Source organism: Microcaecilia unicolor, chromosome 1 (assembly GCF_901765095.1).
Source record: "Microcaecilia unicolor chromosome 1, aMicUni1.1, whole genome shotgun sequence".
NCBI classification, from domain to species: Eukaryota; Metazoa; Chordata; class Amphibia; order Gymnophiona; family Siphonopidae; genus Microcaecilia; species Microcaecilia unicolor.
This window is the reverse complement of record NC_044031.1, coordinates 131,182,877-131,200,167: the sequence shown is the minus strand read 5'-3', so window position 1 is coordinate 131,200,167 and position 17,291 is coordinate 131,182,877. Positions and strand designations below refer to the sequence as shown.

General features: G+C 52.2%; 1 protein-coding gene across 3 annotated transcripts in view; it reads left to right on the top strand.

Moving 5' to 3' along the window:
* The first annotated feature begins 1,842 nt into the window (after nucleotides 1-1,842).
* The window catches only part of LOC115468532 (1-aminocyclopropane-1-carboxylate synthase-like protein 1), a 48,870-nt gene continuing 33,421 nt past the window's right edge, over nucleotides 1,843-17,291 (top strand). Inside the window, exon 1 of one of the 3 annotated variants that reach the window (XR_003941884.1) lies at nucleotides 1,843-2,169. Coding sequence is in view for 1 of the 3 variants with exons in the window: in XM_030200315.1 (XP_030056175.1) it covers nucleotides 2,038-2,169 (132 nt within the window). In the remaining 2 variants the exon portion in view is untranslated. Of the gene's footprint in view, nucleotides 2,170-4,741; nucleotides 4,769-17,291 lie in introns of those variants that run through there. The other 2 variants (XM_030200315.1, XM_030200328.1) reach the window with 2 other exon arrangements.

Below are 17,291 nucleotides of genomic sequence, written 5' to 3'. Positions count from 1 at the left end.
TTTTATCTACCTTTGTTGTCTGATCATTTAGTTTTTCTATTCGCTTTGGTCCCAGTGTCTTCTGTTTTATGCAGTGTCTTCTTTCCAGTAGGCTTCCCTCTGCTCCCCACCCTCCCAATCCCATCCATCTCTTGCACCTTCCCTCTGCTCCCCACCCCTCCCAGTACCATCCATCTTCCCTCTGCTCCCCACCCCTCCCAGTTCCATCCATCTTCCTTCTCCTGCCCCGCCCCCGCGAGGTCCAAGATCGTGACTCCGTTTACCCCCTCACTTCCTCCCTCCCTCCGGCGCAGGCAACAGTCTTCTTCAGCTTTTTCAGTGTTCCTGGCAGCGGTAGCAATGTACACGCTGCCTTCGGTCTGCCCCGGAAGCCTTCTCTTCAAGTTCCTGTTCCCACCTATGCGGGAACAGGAACTTGAAGAGAAGGCTTTGGGGCAGAGCCGAAGGCAACGTGTACATCGCTACCGCTGCCAGGAACGCTGAAAAAGACTGCTGCCTGCGCCGGAGGGAGGAAGAGAGAGGGGTAGACGGACACGCTCCTCTCTGTCCGCTTGGCTTCCCTGCCCTCTCTGTCTGCGTCCCGCCTTCCTCAGAGGAAGGCGGGACGCAGACAGAGAGGGCAGGGAAGCCAAGCGGATGGAGAGGAGCGCGTGCCTGCATGTGTTTTTTTTTTTAACTAATGGCGCAGCGGTGCCTCGTCGTCGTTTGGGGGGGCATTGCCCCCCCCTCACCCCCCCAGTCTACGCCTATGTTTGGTTGGTAAGGCAAGGTTATTCCCGCTAGCAAAGGTAAATGGCTGCTGAAGTTCTGGAGTGGGCCTGAGTCCAGTGTGGGAAGGCCCACCCCTCCCCCTGACTATGCCACTACGAGCAGCTACAAAATTGGATGCAGAGCTCATGCGAAACTTACTGTACTTCGTTACACTCAGGGCTGCTGTTAGACAGCAACTAAGGAGGGGACCTTAAACCTGGGCTTCAGTGTATGCCTTCTTCAGTGTGACGCAGGTTTGGGGCCCCTATAGTACAGAGACTTAGGACAATTGCCATTCCTTAAGGTTGGCTCTGGTTCCAGTGCCTTCAGTGTTGAAGTAGGAGCAAAGAGAAGGGACACTGCAGATGGATAATTCTCAATGTAAAGAATGTGCATGTTTTCAAGGTGATGTTCACAGGGGTAATGGTGAAGAGGAGACTGTACCTTCGCTGCCTATCCTGGCATAGGCATACAGTACTTTCATATTAAATGATATTATATAAAATGACAGTGTTTTGCTAGAGACGAGATCAGTAACGAAAACTGGTCGATTTACTAATAAAAGGCTTCGTGTGGTGTGCTGTCCGCTTCCTTTTTGTTTTCATTATAATCATGGTTACCTGTATAGGATAAGCAACTGCTCCCCACCACTATTGTCTTAATTGACATCGCCCTTAATTGTCTTGTCTGTATTATTTTTAGATTGTAAGCTCTATAGCGCAGGGACTGTCTCTCAATGTCAGGTGTTCAGTGCTGCGTGCGTCTGGTAGCGCTATACAAATGTTAATAATAATATTTTTCCTAACCTGCATCAGAAACCAAACAGGTGTTCCACTGCCCCAGCTACCGAATCGTAATTGAATGAGCAGTATAATTTTCCCTTCCGTTAGTGTCTGAAAAACGCTCTCAGTACTGGGTGTACTTGGTTGTAATCAAATTTCAGTGTACATATGTTTTAAGGGAAAGTTCTTCATTAGGGAAATCAAACAAAATAAAACACGGAAAAGAAAATAAGATGATACCTTTTTTATTGGACATAACTTAATACATTTCTCGATTAGGGAAAGAAAGGAGGCGGAGACTGGGCAGCCGATCGCGTAGTTGGCCAGCTCTTGCCGGGAGCTCAACCAATGGACGAGCAGGAACTCTTTGGCGTCATGATTACTCTTTCAAAGAGCTAGCCTCCTAAGCTACGGGCGGCTCAGTGTGTCTGTCGTACTGTCTTTCGCCGATCTTCTGCTTGTCTGTTGCGCTTCTAGGCTAGTTAAAGCGGATTTGGGATTCAAAATGTGCAGTAGTGGTGGGAGCTATCTGTCAGCCCGAGGTGCTCGCATCACTGGTGGACCCGGAACCAGCGTCGCAAGTAAAGGCTTTGCTATGTATATCCAAGACCCCTTCCACTCAGACTACAACCCACAGGTATGAAGGGGAAGGATGGAGGGGACAGTGGTGCTGGCGTTCCCTGGGTGGGTGTTAAAAGGGCTGAGCGCACATCTAACTTCCTTGGCCTGGAAGGCGGTAGTTGCGGCACAGTCTGTGACAGACGCTTCGTTTCTGCATACCGGCTGGAACAGGTTCCAGTAGCCTGCCTGGTGCCCTGCACTGGTGATGACGTTACTGCGTGTCCTGAAAGAGCCCCATTTCTTGGAAGAGCTGCGCGTGCGCGCCTCTTGTACTGCAGTGCGCATGCTTGGTGCTGCATTTTCCGAGGACTGCAATAGAAATCAAACAAAATAAAACATGGAAAAGAAAATAAGATGATACCTTTTTTATTGGACATAACTTAATACATTTCTTGATTAGCTTTCGAAGGTTGCCCTTCTTCGTCAGATCGGAAATAAGCAAATGTGCTAGCTGACAGTGTATATATTCTTCGTCAGATCGGAAATAAGCAAATGTGCTAGCTGACAGTGTATATAAGTGAAAACATTCAAGCATTACTATGACAGTCTGACGGGGTGGGTCAGAGGTATGCATGGGGACATCAAAGCATATCATTGATATTCTAACAGGATGGGTGTGGGTAGGTGAGGGGAGGGTGATCAACAGAGACATACAGTTTTATGGTTTAGAATGGGCTAGGAACCCCAGGTCTGCAGAAATAAATTTAGGAAATGTGGTCTTGTATTGTATGTCTGTTTGTAGCATCCTTGTAGCCGTGTCCGCAAGCCGACACGGCGGGCGAGGGCCACGGTGTAAAAACCTGCATATTTATTCAGTGGAAATGTTCATATACTTATACAAAGAACCTGTCCGAATATTACTTGCATTTCTAAGATGTTGCTTGAGTTTTCAATTCAGGGACTTCTAAAGAATGATGTGGCAATGTCAAAGCTGTGGTACTGGTAGCCAGTATTGTCTCTCAACTCCACACAGCAGGGGGGAGGGGAGGGATACTAGCATCTAATAAACAAGGTAGAATGATTGAGCAGAGGAGCCAGTAACAAGTTATTTACTTCCCCTGCTCTGCTTTGTGGCTTGCTGAGCTGAGCAGTGGAAGGAAGGCACGGTGTAAAAACCCGATACAGCGGGATCCTCCCGGATTCGATCGACATTAGCGCTGCGCTGGTTCGGGTTTTAAGGTCGTACGTGGATCCGGAAGATCCCGGGGATCCGGAAGATCTGGCTTTTTACACCGTGCCGCGGGCGAGGTATGACCAGGGCGGATGTTAAAACGCGCAGGGATTCAGAACTGAAGCAAGGGACGGGAGCTATAGAAATGATTTATAGTATTAGTAGTAGCTATAAAGCTGACACACCTTTAGTTTGAGACATTCATATGGGGCTCCTTACGGCATGGGGAGCGAGGACAATTCCCCTGGTGCGCAACATCGTAATACCGGCCCTGGCTGTGATTGCGTAGGATCATGAGAGTTGTTTTTCCCCAAGATGTGCCGTTTATGTTTTGGGTCCTTGGAGCGACTTCTTGTACTGCGATCAAAGATCTAAATCTGAAAAAATAGAACAAACAAACCTACGGGCTTATGGGAGAAACGTTAGGTTGTAAAAGTAGAAAGTAAACAGTCGTGGAATTCTTGTAATCCGCCTTGCGTGTCTGACCTGGAAATGAGAGGAGAGGGACAGTTTGAATTGAGCGCTGCTCTACAATTTCTCTTATTTGGAAATGAGAAAGCGAACTTGATTTAATTATTAGGTATAACTAATAAATTTAAAATAGTGAACGTAATAGTTTTACAGGTTTCTCATCATAGCAGGTACGGCTATGCTTCTCCACACTTGTTCTCTAATGAATAGTAAATCAAGAACATAACATTAGACATTAGAATTGCTATACAAAGAGCCGAAACAAATATGAACCTAGAAGACACTACTCTGATTTGGCTCAAACATGAAATTGCTGATCAAATATATTAGTGATCTGTAACCTGTCATTAAAATCGCTTGTGGTACTTGAAGATTGGAGGGTGGCCAATGAAAGCTACTTAAATTTTTTTTTAACGGTTCTAGGGTAAATTACAGATTGTAGCCAAACAGCTGTGCTGCCCAAAGTGATAGAAAGTATTACAAAGAATAAAATAAATTAAAATTACCACATAGGCAAATATGGTTTAATCAGTGGGGCTTATCCCTGAGATTGGAGTTTTGCTGCTCTTTGGCATTCTGCCAGGTACTTGTGACCTGGATTGACCAGTGACAGACTATCAGTATGACTCATTGTGGGTATTCTTATATTCTTAGGTCCCTTCAACCCAGTATCCTGTTTCCAACAGTGGCTGAATCAGGTCACAAATACCTGGCAAAATCCCAAAAAGCAGAAATGTTAATTAACTCCCAGAGGCAAGTAGTGGCTTTCCTCAGGTCTATATTAATAGTGGTTTGTGGACTTTTAAAAGGTCTGGATGCTATATTGGAGAAACAGGCCAGATGCTTAAGACAAGATTCAATTTACATAGACATCACATGAACAATACAGCCAGTAGGGCCCCCACCCCGGTGGGACAGCACTTCACAGAACCAGGACACTGTACCAGTGATTTCACAGTGAGAATACTGAAAGGTAACTTTAAAACCATACAAGAACGTAAGACCTTTGAATTCAGAATGATTGAATATTTTAACACCCAACAGAAAGGACTTAACAAGGATCTGGGGTTCCAAGCCCATTATAAACCATAAAGCTGTATGTCTCTGTTCCATATCATCAAGCTGATCAATCCATAGACTGGTGGGTTGTGTCCATCTACCAGCAGGTGGAGATAGAGAGCAAACTTTTGCCTCCCTATATGTGGTCATGTGCTGCCGGAAACTCCTCAGTATGTTCTCTATCTCAGCAGGTGGTGGTCACACACAGCAGCAGCTCTGGCTAGGCCTCCAAGCCTAATCCTTAGGTTTGTTGAGGCCTGGGGTTGAGGGCTCTTTTGAGCAAGTGCAAACCTGGTGGTGCCAGGTCCCTCCTTTTCTCCCCCCTCCCGCTGGCTCCGTTTAAAAAAAAAAAAAAAAAATTTTAAACGTCTTTAAAGGCGTTTAATTCGACGTTTCTTTAAACGTTCATTGCAGCTACTCACTGGGACACCAGTTCGTTACAGCTCGGAGCGGCAAGCAGGTAATTTTACCTTTTTATAGCGGGCAGGGGGTTCCCCGATTCTTCTCCTCGTGGCATATGGCGTCGGAGGGCGAGGGCGCAAAGGGTCGCTCCCCGGATCGCTGGAGCGCTTCTAGAGGGGATGCGGGGGTTTTACAACCTGATTCGCCCTTGATGGGTGACAGTTTAGTGACCGATGAATGTCCCGGTCGTTCCTCCGGCGTGGCGGTTTTTTCCCGCCATAAACGCCCATCCCCCGCTCCTCGCCTCCGCCATCTTGGCCGGCCACGCGGCTCGGACGGCTTCTTCGTGGGCCGCCCTTGAGGTTGGAGACATTAATGCCATGAACGCCCTTAATTTGGGCGACGGCACAAGCGGCTAAAGTTAAGCGCCGTTCTTCCCGCGCGGCTCCTTCGCGGAGTTTCGCGCCGGACGCCATTTTGGATGCGCAGCATGTCTCTCCCCGCTATTGCGAGCGCCGGTTGAGAGTGCGTCTAGGGCTGTTGCCCAGGCTGCGGAAGTGCACAGTCTGGGGGGTTTCTCCCCCGAGTTTGTTTTGCTGCTGCATCAGGCTTTCCTCATGCAAAACGCTGCCCCTGCTCCCTCTTCTGATAAAGAGGTTGAGGTTCCCAGAGGTAAACGCCCTCGGGTTGATTTCCAGGCCTTGGAGGACTTTGTCTCCTCCGATGTAGATGAGGGCAGCGTGTCTGAGGTCTCCCAACGGTCCTTTGCGGATTCCTTGGAGGAGATAGATCCCCGCTCGGATGGAGCGGATGACCCCTCTGCAGCGCGGCTTTTTAGCCCAGAGGATTTGCCCAACCTGTTTTTACAGGCCATGGACACTTTGAAGATTTCCTCTCCGGAGGACGTCTCTCCCTCAGCCCCTGTTGGCTCTGCCATTATGCTGGGGACGAAGCGCCCGCCTAGATCCTTCCACGTGCATGATGCCATGCACACCTTAATTGCGGCTCAATGGGATGTCCCGGAAACGAGCCTTAAAGTGGCTAGGGCTATGTCCCGCCTCTATCCTTTGGCTGTGAGTGAACGTGAGGCCTATCTGTGGCCTACCGTGGATTCTTTAATCACTACGGTGACTAAGAAAACGGCGTTGCCGGTGGAAGGTGGCACGGCCCTAAAGGACGCCCAAGACAGAAGATTGGAGGCGGCCTTAAGGTCGTCCTTTGAGGCAGCTGCTTTAAGTTTGCAGGCCTCAGTTTGCGGCTCCTATGTGGCCAGGGCGTGCCTGACTATGGTGCAGCGGGCTTCCCCCTCAGATCTTTCCTTGAGGGCTGATTGGCCGGCCCTGGAATCGGGCTTAGCCTATTTGGCAGACTTGCTGTATGATGTCTTGAGAGCCTCAGCTAAAGGCATGGCTCAGACAGTCTCTGCGCGGCGGTGGCTTTGGCTGAAACATTGGTCTGCTGACCACGCCTCTAAATCCCGCCTGGCTAGATTGCCTTTTAAAGGCAAGCTGCTCTTTGGGGTCGAGCTGGACAAAATCGTGACCGATCTCGGCACGTCTAAGGGCAAGAAATTACCAGAGGTCAGGGCTCGGGCTAGTACTCGTCCCGGTACCTCCAGAGGACGGTTGCTGGAAGCCCGTCGGTACCGCCCGGGCAAGTCGGGTTCCTCTGCCCCCTCTTCCTTCAAGAGGAATTTCTCCCCCAAGCAGCATTCCTTTCGCAGAGACCGCCGTCCCGGAGGTGCTCCCTCCGGTCCTCCCCCAGGGTCTCGTACCCAATGACGGGGCCTTGGTCCACGCCCCAGTGCAGATTGGAGGACGGCTGTCCTCGTTTCTGGGCGAGTGGACCACTATAACTTCAGACGCGTGGGTGCTGGAAGTCATCAGAGACGGCTACAAGCTAGAGTTCTGCCAACCCTTAAGAGACGGGTTTGTACTCTCTCCCTGCAAGTCTCCGGTCAAGCTGTGGCAGTGCAGCAGACCTTGGACAACCTGATCCGCCTGGGTGCGGTCGTTCCGGTGCCAAAAAATCAGATTGGCAAGGGACGTTACTCCATTTACTTTGTGGTTCCAAAGAAAGGAGGTTCTGTCCGGCCTATCCTCGACCTCAAAGGGGTCAATCGGGCCTGGAAAGTGAGGCACTTTCGCATGGAGACTCTCCGCTCTGTTATAGCGGCAGTGAAGGCAGGAGAGTTCTTGGCTTCCTTGGACATCAAGGAAGCGTACCTGCATATTCCCATCTGGCCTCCTCTCCAACGCTTTCTGCGTTTTACAGTCCTGAGACGACACTTCCAGTTCAGAGCCCTCCCTTTCGGGTTGGCTACTGCTCCGCGGACCTTTTCCAAAGTAATGGGGGTCATAGCGGCCTTCCTGCTAAAGGAAGGAGTACAAGTCCATCCTTATCTGGACGACTGGTTGATCCGAGCCCCCTCTTATGCAGAGTGCGGCAAAGCTATGGACCGGGTAGTTGCTCTTGTGAGCTCCCTGGGATGGATCATCAACTGGAAGAAGAGCCAGCTGCGCCCGACTCAGTCCCTGGAGTATCTGGGAGTTCGATTCGACACCCAAGTGGGCAGAGTGTTCCTGCCAGACAATCGGATTGTCAAGCTTCAGGCTCAGGTGGACTAGTTCCTAGTAGCCTCTCCTATTCGGGCTTGGGACTACGTGCAGCTGTTGGGCTCTATGACGGCCACGATGGAAGTAGTGCCCTGGGCCAGGGCTCATATGAGACCACTACAGCTATCTCTGCTGCTGCGCTGGACTCCGATGTCGGAGGATTATGCTGTGCGCCTTCCCGTGGACCCAGCAGTGCGCAAGGCGCTGAGCTGGTGGACGCAGACAGACAAGTTGTCTGCAGGATTGCCTCTGGTGACCCCGGAGTGGATTGTCGTCACGACAGACGCCTCTTTGATGGGCTGGGGAGCCCACTGCTTGGGAAGGACAGCGCAGGGGCTCTAGTCTCCTGCAGAGGCAAGTGGTCTATCAACCTCCTGGAACTCAGAGCCATTCGGTTGGTGTTATTGGAGTTCATCCCGGTACTGGTGTTGTAGCCTGTAGGGTCCTGTCGGACAATGCCACGGCTGTGGCCTATATCAACCGCCAGGGAGGTACCAAGAGCGCCCCTCTAGCCAAGGAGGCTATGAGTCTTTGCCAGTGGGCGGAAGCGAACCTGGAGCAGCTTTCAGCGGCCCACATTGCCGGAGTCATGAATGTCAAGGCGGACTTTCTCAGTCGCCATACCTTGGAGCCCGGAGAGTGGCAACTATCTGCTCAGGCGTTCTTGGACATCACGAAGCGCTGGGGCCAGCCGAGCCTAGATCTGATGGCGTCATCGGCCAATTGCCAAGTGCCGCGCTTTTTCAGCAGAGGACGGGACCCTCGATCCCTGGGAGTAGATGCTCTTCTCCAACAGTGGCCGACACAAGAGCTCCTCTATGTGTTCCCGCCCTGGCCCATGTTGGGCAGGGTGCTAGACCGGGTGGCAAAGCATCCCGGCAGGGTAATCCTGGTGGGTCCGGATTGGCCCAGACGTCCCTGGTATGCGGACTTGATCAGGCTCTCAGTCGACGATCCTCTGCGGCTGTCAGTGGAGCAGGGCCGGTTACATCAGGGTCCCGTGGTGATGGAGGATCCCTCTCCCTTTGGTCTTACGGCCTGGCTATTGAGCGGCAGCGTCTGAGGAAGAAGGGCTTCTCAGACAAGGTCATCGCCACTATGCTGAGAGCGAGGAAACGCTCTACTTCTACTGCTTACGCCAGGGTTTGGCGTATCTTTGCAGCATGGTGTGAAGCAGGCTCACTTTCTCCCTTCACTGCTCCAATTTCTTCAGTGTTGGCGTTCCTGCAAGAAGGTCTGGAGAAAGGCCTGTCGCTCAGTTCCCTTAAAGTCCAGGTAGCGGCTCTGGCTTGCTTCAGGGGCCGCCTGAAGGGTGCTTCCCTGGCTTCGCAGCCAGATGTGGTGCGCTTTCTCAAGGGAGTTAATCACCTGCGCCCTCCTCTGCACTCAGTGGTGCCTGCGTGGAATCTCAACCTGGTGCTAAGAGCATTGCAGAAGCCGCCTTTTGAACCCTTATCGAGGGCATCTCTGAAAGACCTGACGTTGAAAGCAGTCTTTTTGGTGGCTATCACTTCAGCCAGAAGAGTTTCCGAGCTCCAGGCGCTCTCATGTCGAGAGCCTTTTCTGCAGTTCACTGAGGCAGGAGTGACTATTCGCACAGTGCCTTCCTTCCTGCCCAAGATTGTTTCTCGCTTCCATGTGAATCAGCAGCTCTGTCTCCCTTCCTTTCGTAGGGAGGACTACCCAGAGGAGTACTCTGCTCTTAAATATCTGGATGTGAGACGAGTCATCTTCAGATACTTGGAAGTGACCAATTATTTCCGGAAATCGGATCATCTGTTTGTCCTGTTTGCAGGTCCTCGTAAGGGTCTGCAGGCTGCTAAGCCTACAGTGGCAAGATGGGTCAAGGAAGCCATTGCAGCGGCTTATGTGGCCGCGGGGAAGGTGCCGCCTATCCAGCTGAAGGCTCACTCCACGAGAGCTCAGGCGGCCTCGATGGCAGAGGCCGGATCCGTCTCCTTGGAAGAGATATGCAAGGCGGCAACTTGGGCTTCGGCTCATACATTCTCCAAGCATTACCGTTTGACTGTGGCTGCACGGGCGGAGGCCCGGTTTGGAGCTTCAGTGTTGAGGTCAGGGATTTCAATGTCCCGCCCTGGGTGAGTACTGCTTCGGTACATCCCACCAGTCTATGGATTGATCAGCTTGATGATATGGAAGGTAAAATTATGTATAATCATACCTGATAATTTTCTTTCCATTAATCATAGCTGATCAATCCATAGCCCCTCCCAGATATCTGTTCTGTTTTTATTCTGGTTGCATTTCAGGTTCAAGTTTAGTCTTCAGTTATTTCAGAAAGACTTCGTGTTCAAGTTCTTTCACTTGGATTCTTCAAGAGTTGAGACGAGTTTGTGTTACAGTGAGCTGCTGCATTCCTCTCCCCTCCGTTTTACGGGGCTGGATTGAGACATAAATTCTGCCGGCACTCCCTCCCGCTTCGTGCGGCTGTAGGGCAGCTTTGTACCCCTCCCGCTTCGGCGGTGTTAGGGTCAGTCAGCTCCTCCCGCGGTTGCGGTTGCAGGATAAGCCAGATCCCCCCGCATCGGCGGGTGTGGTGTCCCTCCCCCGCTCCGCGGGGATGAGCTGGACGGATTCCCCTCCCCCACTTGTGTGGGGATGAGCTGGGTTAATTCCCCTCCCCCGTTTCGGCGGTGGTGAGCTGGGCAGAGTGTCCCTTCGTGGGTGTAATTCTCTAAGTGCTGAGTCCTGCGGATGGAGCTTTGATATCGACATACTGAGGAGTTTCCGGCAGCACATGACCACATATAGGGAGGCAAAAGTTTGCTCTCTATCTCCACCTGCTGGTAGATGGACACAACCCACCAGTCTATGGATTGATCAGCTATGATTAATGGAAAGAAAATTATCAGGTATGATTATACATAATTTTACCTTGATCACCCCACCCCTCACCTATCCACACCCATCCTGTTAGAATATCAATGATATGCTTTGATGTCCCCATCCTCCCACCCTGTCAGACTGTCATTTGCTTATTTCCGATCTGACGAAGAAGGGCAACCTTCGAAAGCTAATCAAGAAATGTATTAAGTTATGTCCAATAAAAAAGGTATCATATTTTCTTTTCCATGTTTTATTTTGTTTGATTTCTATTGATAACCTTAGAAAAGGTCTGGACAAATTCCTGGAGGTAAATACAGCTACATTAAGTGCCATGGAGAACTTACTACGATAGGTGTTGGCTTTAGACATAAGATGATCTGCTAGTTCTTGGCTAGAAGGAAGTGATATTGGATCAGCAAGGAAAGGGCGAGACGTAGTCGGAGATTTTAAAGTCTGGTAGAGTATAGCTGTGTTGGGGGCTTTAGATGTCCTAGAAAAATAGCATTTCCGTATCATCAAGCTGATCAATCCATAGACTGGTGGGTTGTGTCCATCTACCAGCAGGTGGAGATAGAGAGCAAACTTTTGCCTCCCTATATGTGGTCATGTGCTGCCGGAAACTCCTCAGTATGTTCTCTATCTCAGCAGGTGGTGGTCACACACAGCAGCAGCTCTGGCTAGGCCTCCAAGCCTAATTCTTAGGTTTTGTTGAGTGCCTGGGGTTGAGGGCTCTTTTGAGCAAGTGCAAACCTGGTGGTGCCAGGTCCCTCCTTTTCTCCCCCCTCCCGCTGGCTCCGTTAAAAAAAAAAAAAAAAATTTTTGAGCGTCCTTAAAGGCGTTTATTTCGACGTTTGTTTAAACGTTTATTGCAGCTACTCACTGGGACACCAGGTCGTTACAGCTCGGAGCGGCAAGCAGGTAATTTTTACCTTTTTATAGCGGGCAGGGGGTTCCCCGATACTTCTCCTCGTGGCATATGGCGTCGGAGGGCGAAGGCGCAAAGAGTCGCTCCCCGGAGCGCTTCTAGAGGGGATGCGGGGGTCTTAAAGCCTGATTCGCCCTTGTTGGGTGACAGTTTCGTGACCGATGAATGTCCCGGTCCTTCCTCCGGCATGGCGGTTTTTCCCGCCATAAACGCCCATCCCCCGCTCCTCGCCTCCGCCATCTTGGCCGGCCACGCAGCTCGGACGGCTTCTTCTTGGGCCGCCCTTGAGGTTGGAGACATTAATGCCATGAACTCCCTTAATTTGGGCGACGGCACAAAAGCGGCTAAAGTTAAGCGCCGTTCTTCCCGCGCGGCTCCTTCGCGGAGTGTCGCGCCGGACGCCATTTTGGATGCGCAGCATGTCTCTCCCCCGCTCTTGCGAGCGCCGGTTGAGGGTGCGTCTAGGGCTGTAGCCCAGGCTGCGGAAGTGCACAGTCTGGGGGGTTTCTCCCCCGAGTTTGTTTTGCTGCTGCATCAGGCCTTCCTTATGCAAAACGCTGCCCCTGCTCCCTCGTCTGGTAAAGAGGTTGAGGTTCCCAGAGGTAAACGCCCTCTGGTTGATTCCCAGGCCTTGGAGGACTTTGTCTCCTCCGATGTAGATGAGGGCAGCGTATCTGAGTTCTCCCAACGGTCCTTTGCGGATTCCTTGGAGGAGACGGATCCCCGCTCGGATGGAGCGGATGACCCCTCTGCAGCGCGGCTTTTTAGCTCAGAGGATTTGCCCAACCTGTTGTTACAGGCCATGGACACTTTGAAGATTTCCTCTCCGGAGGACGTCTCTCCCTCAGCCCCTGTTGGCTCTGCCATTATGCTGGGGACGAAGCGCCCGCCTAGAACCTTCCACGTGCATGATGCCATGCACACCTTAATTTCGGCTCAATGGAATGTCCCTGAAGCGAGCCTTAAAGTGGCTAGGGCTATGTCCCGCCTCTATCCTTTGACTGAAAGTGAACGTGAGGCCTATCTGTGGCCTACCGTGGATTCTTTAATCACTGCGGTGACTAAGAAAACGGCGTTGCCGGTGGAAGGTGGCACGGCCCTAAAGGACGCCCAAGACAGAAGATTGGAGGCGGCCTTAAGGTCGTCCTTTGAGGCGGCTGCTTTAAGTTTGCAGGCCTCAGTTTGCGGCTCCTATGTGGCCAGGGCGTGCCTGACTATGGTGCAGCGGGCTTCCCCCTCGGATCATTCCTTGAGGGCTGATTGACCGGCCCTGGAATCGGGCTTAGCCTATTTGGCAGACTTGCTGTATGATGTCTTGAGGGCCTCAGCTAAAGGCATGGCTCAGACAATCTCTGCGCGGCGGTGGCTTTGGCTGAAACATTGGTCTGCTGACCACGCCTCTAAATCCCGCCTGGCTAGATTGCCTTTTAAAGGCAAGCTGCTCTTTGGGGTCGAGCTGGACAAAATCGTGACCGATCTCGGCACGTCTAAGGGTAAGAAGTTACCAGAGGTCAGGGCTCGGGCTAGTACTCGTCCCGGTACCTCCAGAGGACGGTTTCAGGAAGCCCGTCGGTACCGCCCGGGCAGGTCGGGTTCCTCTGCCCCCTCTTCCTTTAAGAGGAATTTCTCCCCCAAGCAGCATTCCTTTCGCAGAGACCGCCGTCCCGGAGGTGCTCCCTCCGGTCCTCCCCCAGGGTCTCGTACCCAATGACGGGGCCTTGGTCCACGCCCCAGTGCAGATTGGAGGACGGCTGTCCTCGTTTCTGGGCGAGTGGACCACAATAACTTCAGACGCTTGGGTGCTGGAAGTCATCAGAGACGGCTACAAGCTAGAGTTCTGCCGACCCTTAAGAGACGGGTTTGTACTCTCTCCCTGCAAGTCTCCGGTCAAAGCTGTGGCAGTGCAGCAGACTTTGGACAATCTGATCCGCCTGGGTGCGGTCGTTCCGGTGCCAGAAAGTCAGCTTGGCAAGGGGCGTTACTCCATTTACTTTGTGGTACCAAAGAAAGGAGGTTCTGTCCGGCCTATCCTCGACCTCAAAGAGGTCAATCGGGCCTTGAAAGTGCGGCACTTTCGCATGGAGACTCTCCGCTCTGTTATAGCGGCAGTGAAGGCAGGGGAGTACCTGGCATCCTTGGACATCAAGGAAGCGTACTTGCATATTCCCATCTGGCCTCCTCATCAACGCTTTCTGCGTTTTGCAGTCCTGGGCCGACACTTCCAGTTCAGAGCCCTCCCGTTCGGGTTGGCTACTGCTCCGCGGACCTTTTCCAAAGTAATGGTGGTCATCGCGGCCTTCCTGCGAAAGGAAGGAGTACAAGTCCATCCTTATCTGGACGACTGGTTGATCCGAGCCCCCTCTTATGCAGAGTGCGGCAAAGCTGTGGACCGGGTAGTTGCTCTTTTGAGCTCCCTGGGATGGATCATCAACTAGGAGAAAAGCCAGCTGCGCCCGACTCAGTCCCTGGAGTATCTGGGAGTTCGATTCGACACCCAAGTGGGCAGAGTGTTCCTGCCAGACAATCGGATTGTCAAGCTTCAGGCTCAGGTGGACCAGTTCCTAGTAGCCTCTCCTCTTCGGGCTTGGGACTATGTGCAGCTGTTGGGCTCTATGACGGCCACGATGGAAGTAGTGCCCTGGGCCAGGGCTCATATGAGACCACTACAACAATCTCTGCTGCAGCGCTGGACTCCGATGTCGGAGGATTATGCTGTGCGCCTTCCCTTGGACCCAGCAGTGCGCAAGGCGCTGAGCTGGTGGATGCAGACAGACAAGTTGTCTGCGGGAATGCCTCTGGTGACCCCGGAGTGGATTGTCGTCACGACGGACGCCTCTTTGTCGGGCTGGGGAGCCCACTGCTTGGGAAGGACAGCGCAGGGGCTCTGGTCTCCTGCAGAGGCAAAGTGGTCTATCAACCTCCTGGAACTCAGAGCCATTCGGTTGGCGCTTTTGGAGTTCATCCCGGTACTGGTGTTGAAGCCGGTACGGGTCCTGTCGGACAATGCCACGGCTGTGGCCTATGTCAACCGCCAGGGAGGTACCAAGAGCGCTCCTCTAGCCAAGGAGGCTATGAATCTATGCCAGTGGGCAGAAGCGAACCTGGAGCAGCTGTCAGCGGCCCACATTGCCGGAGTCATGAATGTCAAGGCGGACTTTCTCAGTCGCCATACCTTGGAGCCCGGAGAGTGGCAGCTATCTGCTCAGGCGTTCTTGGACATCACGAAGCGCTGGGGCCAGCCGAGCCTAGATCTGATGGCGTCATCGGCCAATTGCCAAGTGCCGCGCTTTTTCAGCAGAGGACGGGACCCTCGATCCCTGGGAGTAGATGCTCTTCTCCAACAGTGGCCGACTCAAGAGCTTCTCTATGTGTTCCCGCCCTGGCCCATGTTGGGCAGGGTGCTAGACCGGGTGGCAAAGCATCCCGGCAGGGTAATCCTGGTGGGTCCGGATTGGCCCAGACGTCCCTGGTATGCGGACTTGATCAGGCTCTCAGTCGACGATCCTCTGCGGCTGCCAGTGGAGCAGGGCCTGTTACATCAGGGTCCCGTGGTGATGGAGGATCCCTCCCCCTTTGGTCTTACGGCCTGGCTATTGAGCGGCAGCGTCTGAGAAAGAAGGGCTTCTCAGACAAGGTCATCGCCACTATGCTGAGAGCGAGGAAGCGCTCTACTTCTACTGCTTACGCCAGGGTTTGGCGTATATTTGCAGCGTGGTGTGAAGCAGGCTCACTTTCTCCCTTCACTGCTCCAATTTCTTCAGTGTTGGCGTTCCTGCAAGAAGGTCTGGAGAAAGGCCTGTCGCTCAGTTCCCTTAAAGTCCAGGTAGCGGCTCTGGCTTGCTTCAGGGGCCGCCTGAAGGGTGCTTCCCTGGCTTCGCAGCCAGATGTGGTGCGCTTTCTCAAGGGAGTTAATCACCTGCGCCCTCCTCTGCACTCAGTGGTGCCTGCGTGGAATCTCAACCTGGTGCTAAGAGCATTGCAGAAGCCGCCTTTTGAACCCTTGTCGAGGGCATCTCTGAAAGACCTGACGTTGAAAGCAGTCTTTTTGGTGGCTATCACTTCAGCCAGAAGAGTTTCCGAGCTCCAGGCGCTCTCATGTCGAGAGCCCTTTCTGCAGTTCACTGAGGCAGGAGTGACTATTCGCACAGTGCCTTCCTTCCTGCCCAAGATTGTTTCTCGCTTCCATGTGAATCAGCAGCTCTGTCTCCCTTCCTTTCGTAGGGAGGACTACCCAGAGGAGTACTCTGCTCTTAAATATCTGGATGTGAGACGAGTCATCATCAGATACTTGGAAGTGACCAATGAGTTCCGGAAATCGGATCATCTGTTTGTCCTGTTTGCAGGTCCTCGTAAGGGTCTGCAGGCTGCTAAGCCTACAGTGGCAAGATGGGTCAAGGAAGCCATTGCAGCGGCTTATGTGGCCGCGGGGAAGGTGCCGCCTATCCAGCTGAAGGCTCACTCCACTAGAGCTCAGGCGGCCTCGATGGCAGAGGCCGGGTCCGTCTCCTTGGAAGAGATATGCAAGGCGGCAACTTGGGCTTCGGCTCACACATTCTCCAAGCATTACCGCTTGACTGTGGCTGCACGGGCAGAGGCCCGGTTTGGAGCTTCAGTGTTGAGGTCAGGGATTTCAATGTCCCGCCCTGGGTGAGTACTGCTTCGGTACATCCCACCAGTCTATGGATTGATCAGCTTGATGATATGGAAGGTAAAATTATGTATCATACCTGATAATTTTCTTTCCATTAATCATAGCTGATCAATCCATAGCCCCTCCCAGATATCTGTACTGTTTTTATTCTGGTTGCATTTCAGGTTCAAGTTTAGTCTTCAGTTACGTCAGAAAGACTTCGTGTTCAAGTTTTTTCACTTGGATTCTTCAAGAGTTGAGACGAGTTTGTGTTACAGTGAGCTGCTGCATTCCTCTCCCCTCCGTTTTACGGGGCTGGATTGAGATTTAAATTCTGCCGGCACTCCCTCCCGCTTCGTGCGGCTGTAGGGCAGCTTTGTACCCCTCCCGCTTCGGCGGTGTTAGGGTCAGTCAGCTCCTCCCGCGGTTGCGGTTGCAGGATAAGCCAGATCCCCCCGCATCGGCGGGTGTGGTGTCCCTCCCCCGCTCCGCGGGGATGAGCTGGACGGATTCCCCTCCCCCACTTGTGTGGGGATGAGCTGGGTTAATTCCCCTCCCCCGTTTCGGCGGTGGTGAGCTGGGCAGAGTGTCCCTTCGTGGGTGTAATTCTCTAAGTGCTGAGTCCTGCGGATGGAGCTTTGATATCGACATACTGAGGAGTTTCCGGCAGCACATGACCACATATAGGGAGGCAAAAGTTTGCTCTCTATCTCCACCTGCTGGTAGATGGACACAACCCACCAGTCTATGGATTGATCAGCTATGATTAATGGAAAGAAAATTATCAGGTATGATACATAATTTTACCTTCTTTTTTCGCAGTAAGGAGAGCTTGTTTATAAGAGCTAGCAGTGTCCTTGATGGTAAAGGTTATTCTGGTACGATTTAGTCTCCAAATGCGTCAGCCTGTCATAATTGCCATTTATGAAGAAAAAGCTGCCAAATATACCATGGTTCCCTAAACCTTTTAAGTGGTACAGTAGTGGAAATTGTAATAGGTGCTAAAGTTTCAAAAGAG